Source organism: Glycine max, chromosome 2 (assembly GCF_000004515.6).
Source record: "Glycine max cultivar Williams 82 chromosome 2, Glycine_max_v4.0, whole genome shotgun sequence".
NCBI classification, from domain to species: Eukaryota; Viridiplantae; Streptophyta; class Magnoliopsida; order Fabales; family Fabaceae; genus Glycine; species Glycine max.
In genome coordinates, this window is record NC_016089.4 from 34,856,211 (window position 1) to 34,863,232 (window position 7,022).

At 34.4% G+C, this 7,022-nt stretch overlaps 1 protein-coding gene across 1 annotated transcript; it reads left to right on the forward strand.

Annotated features, from left to right (window-relative positions):
* The first annotated feature begins 496 nt into the window (after positions 1-496).
* LOC121173160 (F-box protein At1g70590-like) lies at positions 497-6,501 on the forward strand. The gene is made up of 3 exons (XM_041007230.1): positions 497-932; positions 3,356-3,434; positions 6,295-6,501. Exons 1-3 carry the CDS (start codon positions 762-764, stop codon positions 6,300-6,302), a joined length of 258 nt encoding a protein of 85 aa, XP_040863164.1. The 5' UTR covers positions 497-761; the 3' UTR covers positions 6,303-6,501.
* Positions 6,502-7,022: the final 521 nt, after the last annotated feature.

Here is a 7,022-nt window from a genome sequence, read left to right on the forward strand (position 1 = left end):
TGTATCAAAATCCTTCCACAAAGATTGAAGTTTAATCCTTTTGCTTTGTTGTTGTCCACGTAGCCAATTCTTCTTGACTTTCTGGGACTGGATAGTCATTCTTAACATCCCACAAGTCTTGTGAGATGGATAGAGTTTGCATTTGGATGCTCCAATAATCATATGCTTCCCCATTAAATATGGGAACTAAGGTTTGGTTATAGTTGAAGGTTGGTGGGCTAGGTGATGTAGCAAAGGCCATAGGATCAACACTGCTCTGATGCCACTGTTAGGATATGGGACGTGGTTTTGCCTTTTTTCTATGGAAGGATATGGTAAAAATGTATGATAGAAATGATGTGAGTAGGAAGAGGATGAGTTTTCAGAAAATTGAAACCTTAACTTGAATTGTACTTATTAGCTTCTTTTCTTACATTGCATGGCTTGCTACAACTTATGTCCTTAAATAGGTTACATAGGTGATTTCTACACACTTCTATACTACTTAGTCCTAAAGTCTTCTAGACTCATCTATCATCTACCATCCATCTCTATAATGTTTTAGGTGTTTCTATAAGATATTTTTCTACATCCATCAAGAAGTTTCTACACACTACAACATCTTCATAGGTGTAAAACTCTCTAGATAATGGATCACCAATTATACATCTACACTTTTCTAGATTAATCTTCGACAGTTTTGGGTTCTTTTGTTATTGTGATGTGTTGTGATCTTTGGTTTTAACAAGTTTTTTTTTTTTCTGGAACATGCTAAATGGTATATGAAAGCTGCAAAGGGTGGATATGTTCGTGCTATGTACAATATCTCCTTGTGCTTCTCCTTTGGGGAAGGACTGACACGTAACCATCAACTAGCAAGAAAAAGGATGAAGCGGGCTGCGGATTGTGGCCGTAGTAAAGCTCAATTTGAGCATGGACTTGCTCTCTTTTCTGTGAGTATTTATCCCTGTATTATATGGTGCTCCTTTGTGCTTTGAATGTTTGCCAGAGAATAAATTGAACATGACATCATGGCACTTTTGTTGAATCTGTGATTTTGTCACATTAATTTGTTTCCGAAGCATTTTAATTAGATATTAAAGCCATTTGCTATATGTTTTTTCTATGACTTTTTCATCTTAAAACTCTGGGTCTATTTAGTGTTACTTGGTTACATTCTCCATGTTGTAGACATCTGTTCTGCTAGGAAACTGGGTATATGTTGAAATATGGGGAAAACTAAATATGGGTGCAGACTTACAAGGTAAACGTATATGTTGTACCCCTAAGCCTTTCAATTGATAGGAAACTAGAGTTTCTCACACAGTTATATTAATTTGGTGTCTGATTTAAAGTCTTTTGTGGGGTCTGAGGGTTGCAGTGTGGGGAGATGCTATAATCTTCTAACTCCAGAGTAAATGGGAAGAGCTTTTAAGCCTGCAATGGACGAAATAAATATTATTCTTCCTTGTCCAAATTCTTTTAGAAGCAGGTGTACCAGTTGAGTCAAATGATAAACGGACTCAAAATTGGTACCCATTATGGTTGATATATCTTCTGTAGTGTAATATATTATTTTCTTTTAGAAGCAGGTGCATATTATTATATTCCTTCGATCCCCACATCACAAACATATACAAAACTGGGGCGGCTTAGATACATAGTCAGTAATTAGATGTCACTTATTGATTCAATTTATACTAATTAATCAAAGTTAACTTGCCAATATTGTTTATACTTTATAGGTTTTGTGCTTTTTCCCTACAAATTAATTTATGTGTTAGTACGGATATGGAATAAGTTTTTTGGTCCTAATAATCACACTTTTTTGGCCTTCTATTTATGGATTAACACTCTGGTCCAGCTTTGCATTCAGAAATAATTAGCAAAATTCGAAGTGCATGCCATGAGTGGGGATTTTTCCAAGTAATTAATCATGGAATTAGGTGGTCAACTGCCTTTTTTAATGTTTGGACATGTTTTCCTGTCTCTGGAATTAAGTGGTCAACTGACTAGTATTTTGTGGGAATTTCTTAGTGCTATATGGATGCATGATTGGATGGGCAATTTGGCTCCGTATGGTGCTAAAGCCTTCAACAGTTATCTATCATCTATCTTATATATAATATGTTCCTTCAAAAGTTTTTTTTATGATTGAGGGGCTTGTGTTGCCTTGCTTTTTGGATTATATCTTTCTATTCAATGTGTAGAACAACTAGTTAGTCAAATTTTATGAGGGTCTTGCAAAACAGCTTGTTAGTCAGCGTCATGTTTTAGATATTTTGCATCAGCACTTGATCAGAGGTCTATATATTTTGCTGTTAGTTAATTAGATTCTGTTACTGCTAGTGTAAAGGCTCAGAGGTCTATATATACCTCTCATTGTAACCAACTCAAAATTAACAATATCAGTCTTTTCTCTCAATTTTCTCACCTTTTCAAACACTTTATCACCTTCTCAAACACTTATCACTCAGTTTTATCAAATAACTAGCATGCATTAAATATCAATGGCTTGTTTCATTGTCACATCAGATTCTTTTTTCAATAAGTTTAGTGATAAAACACTTATTATTTTCTTAATTGTTTGTAACTGAAGACTTTCAATAAACTTCCATAATGATATTGGACTTGAAACTGTAGTAAGCATCTCCAAACATCATTACCAAGAGGAAAGGGAGAAGGATTAGTTTTTTAACTTATTCTTGTGTCTTATCTTAAGATTTTATATTAATATTTCTAATACTCCTTCATGCTATAGTCCTTTGGGGTTGATGCATTGAACTCTAGACCACTTGGATATAGAGGCTTTGATATCATGTCATAAAACATCTATCCCAAAATCCTAGGTTGTTAAGTGGGGATACATAAATGATTTTATATTTATATTTCTAACATTTCCCTTTTGTCAGATTCCATCTAAAAACTAATTGACATTAAGTTGTCCAATAGGTGTACACTGCACCCTAGAAATTGAGACACTATGTGAGATTTTCTGACACCTTCTCCCCGTCCACAAAGGCCTGTCGGACCAAGTCATACATGATGGAAATGATGGAGATCCCCTTCACAAATCACAGAAACAACGGAAACAGGAACACCAACCCTTATTTATATTAATGATAGTCCTAACTATATAGGAACCAAATAATGAGATATGTAAATTTGGTAAGCAATCCTAAGAGATAAGAAGGAAATAGGGAAACTAATTTTAAAAGTTAATCTAATATATTTTAAGAAGCAATCAAGATATTATTGGTTATTTTCATATATTTGAAGAAAATTATTCCTATTATTTAAATTCCTTCTAAAAAGATTTTGTTCTCTCTTTCTCTAAATCTTGCCCTCTAAATTCAATATATTGATTAATTTGTAGGGAACCTTTGTTGAGGGAATAAAGGAAGAGGTTGTACTCTCCCCTGCGCATGCTCTGTCCCTTATAGCTGTCGGAGAAGGTAAATATGTCAGCTAATGCTGAATTATTATATAATGTGTCATATTTTGTTTTCTGCTTGTGCCTTTAGTAAATAGTTATTGTAGTTTATGTAATTTTAACTGAGTGTCACTATTAAGATCATGTGAGAGAACACATCCCAGTCATTTCTTCTGTAACATCTCAATTTTCGTAAACTAGATTAAAAAGGATTGTTATTTATAAATAAATAGAGTTTTAAAAAAATGCTAAGATGTTATAAATAAATAAATAAATAAATAAGGAGATATAATTATTAATTAAAATAATGATTTGAGAGAAAATAAAAAGGGTATTTTATTTATTTGTTTGATAGAGAATAAAATAAAGTTTGTTTTTATAAAATAATAAATAATAAATAAATAAATAGAGTAAATAATAGGTCGTAAATGCCCCTAGTTATAAATGGCAACATGCTAGGTCAATTTTCGGACTGACGCCTCAGCCTCCTCTGTCTCACAATTTCGTTTCTTTTCTCTTCTCCCAAAACCCTCTCTTTTTCCCGCAGGCCACCTAACCTGTCTCATAAAAACGACGATCTCGGACTCTTTCACCGTTGGATCGTCGTTTGCAGCCCAATTCCGAGCATTCTCACTGTTGGAAATTTTGATATCATGTTTGAGCTGAGAGAAATACCTTTCGCATTGTAGCCTCTTCCTTTTCCGTAGAAACCCAAAACGGTCTCAGTAAAATTACGATCCCAGTTTCGTTAACCGTTGGATTTTCATGAAATTTGGATATGTTGTTTGAAATTCAATTGCGCACACTTCCACCGTTGGGATTTGCGATATAATATTCGCGGATGGAGAAAAAGGAATCGCATGAAGACAATACAAGTGGAGGTTTCAATCTCTTCTCCGTCTCTCTGACGTTTGGGAATTCTATCGGAGCAGTCGAAGGAATAACTGAAGGAATCTCAGGGAACTGCTAGAGATGCTGCTATCGCTGTCGGAAAACATGTGAGTAGGTAAGGGATGAGTTATTCACAATTGGGAATTAGTGAGAACATGTGTAGGGATCCTTAGAGATATCAATTGGAATGGCTTTTGGGGTGTTTTTGCAATTTTCATTTTATTCTTATAATTATTACAGTGAATTATATATGTTTGACAGACCAATTTTTGTGAAATTGATATGCTATTGTGTTGAGCGTGAACCCTATAAATCGAGTACTTTTTCTAATTAATATGAACTGATGAAATAAAGTAAGGAGAAATTTAGAGAGAGATATTGATTTTGTATTTTCTCTTTTTCTTGTTGTTTAGGTTTTTATATATAATTTAAAAAAATTAATGTCATAATTGAAACTGACCAAAGTGTTCATATAATTATTTAGAATTTGTGCATTGAAAGCTTACTTTAAAATTTGTGATTCAATATGATGTATGCTAGTTTATAGATATAGAGGTAGTTATTTATATTAATAATTTATGTAAATAATATTGTAGAGTGTTATAGTATGATTTCAAAAATTATTAAGTGTTGGAGTTTGAGAATATTATGGTTAAATTTCATGAACATGTGTATGTTGTACCTTAGGAATATCATTGAGAATGTTATGAGATGGTTGATGTGATGTTATGAGATGCTATAGTGTGGACATGATATTTTATTGTGAATAACTGAATGTGTTAACACTTGATGTTACATTAATTATATCATGAGCTATGAATTATACAATAACCCGACCAGTGTTTATGCGCAGTGCTAAAGAGAAAGTGTAGGTTCCTAGTTAGGAACCAGTGTTAAATTGTAGCGCAATTGTGTTAAACATGTTTGAAACATGAGTGCGAGGTCGTGATATTGTATAATTCATGAGCAGTGTTTATAAATGAAATATGTGATGAATTATGGAATAATATGTTGCCTTGAGATTATAATATTGTTATTGAGATTGAGTAAAAGTGTAAAGTAGAACATGTGTTGAATTGTGAGCTACGTGAAAACATGTGATGGTGGATTGTGACACTATGAGATGTGAAATTGTGAATGAGTTTTGGTTGTAAATAAGTGTGTGATTAACTCTTGATGCGACATTATTTGTGTTGTAAGCTGTGAATTGTACAATAACCCGACCAGTGTTATCTTGAGAAAAGTGTAAATGCGCAGTGTTAAAGAGAAAGTGTAGGTTTCCTATTTAGGAACCAGTGTTAAATTGTAGCGCAATATGTTGTACGTGTTTAACACACGAGTGTGAGGTCATGGGTATTGTATAATTCACGAGCAGTGTCTGTGTGCTAAAATGATTTTAGGGGTTGGACCTGAATCAGGAGGGAGAGGCCCTGACGGACTCTTCGGAGTGTAGGCTTGGGGGTCACCAGGTTTGAGTGCTCCTTTAAGCCTATGCTGATCCCATATGGTTGGAGCATTCTCGCAAAACATCGTGACCCTGACTGGTCTCCCTATGATCTTACTTAGTGAGAGTGACTTGGCAAACCCATTGTGTGGTGTGTCTTGTTATGTACTCCTAAGCGCCCCAGGGTGGTTTTTCACTGACATGGTACCACATTGCATGTAGGCTTGAGTCTTAGCATAATTGTCTCATGCGCTTGCTAATTGTTTATTATGAAATTGAGGTGTTATTATGTCTTGATTAGAGCGTGTGATTCTTGTGTAATGTGATTGATGATTGAAAAGTGTGATTGATGGATGAAAAGTGAACTTTGAATGACAAAGTGGTGGAATTACGTGAATTATGTGTAAGTAAGTTTTATTTGGTTTATATGACATGTATATCTAGTTGTCTTGTTTCTCTATTAGTTAGGACTGTGATAACTCACTCCCAGTTTGCTGTTTGTGTTTGGATCCTGTGATGATCTTGAACTTTGTGTTCGGGGGAGCAGATGACTAGGTGAACTGCTTTAAGGAATATTGTGCTGAAGGACATCGGGACACAACGCTCTGATAAGATGTGACATTGGGATATAAGTTTTTATGTTAATTTTATGATGTTAGTCTATTTTATTTCGCCTCACTGATTTAAGATAATATTTTTGTAAATTTTGACGGTCTTATTTTGAGCCGAATATGTTTTTAATGAGTTTTATTTGGTAATTCAAGTGAATGTGAACCTTTTAACCATGTGATTTTGTTTACCAATATATTTTATTTATTTATATATATGTCGGGATAGAGGGTGTCACATCTTCAATGCTTTGTGCTATGCACTTTGATGCAATCATACCCCCCAAAGGTATTGGATAGAAGACTCCAAGAGGCTTGGGCTAGAGCTACTAAAGAAGGCCCTAGGATTCTCATGAACCTTAGGGAAGATTTTTGAGCCCATGGGTCAAGGTAGGATCCACTCTTCTTTGTAAATATTAGAATAGGTTTTTCCTTCGTTTGGGCCTTGTATTTTGGCCATTCTAGTAGTATAGGGTTTTAGCCTTGTATTTCGGGACATTTTGAGTAGTCTTTGTAGTAAGGACTTTTTTTTTGTATTTTCATGTTTTTTGTCATGGGGGTGAGCTTAGCTATTATATGGGGTGTGTAGCTAAGCTCTAGCTTCTCATCTCAAGGAGGTGAGCTTAGCTATTAGAGAGGTGTGTGTAGCTAAGCTTTAGCTTCTTTA

Bases quoted from the DNA above. Each gene is read 5' to 3' on its own strand.
- LOC121173160 (XM_041007230.1), top strand. From the start codon at position 762: ATGAAAGCTGCAAAGGGTGGATATGTTCGTGCTATGTACAATATCTCC. The intron at 933-3,355 runs GTGAGTATTTAT...ATTAATTTGTAG, and splicing joins ATGGACTTGCTCTCTTTTCT to GGAACCTTTGTTGAGGGAAT.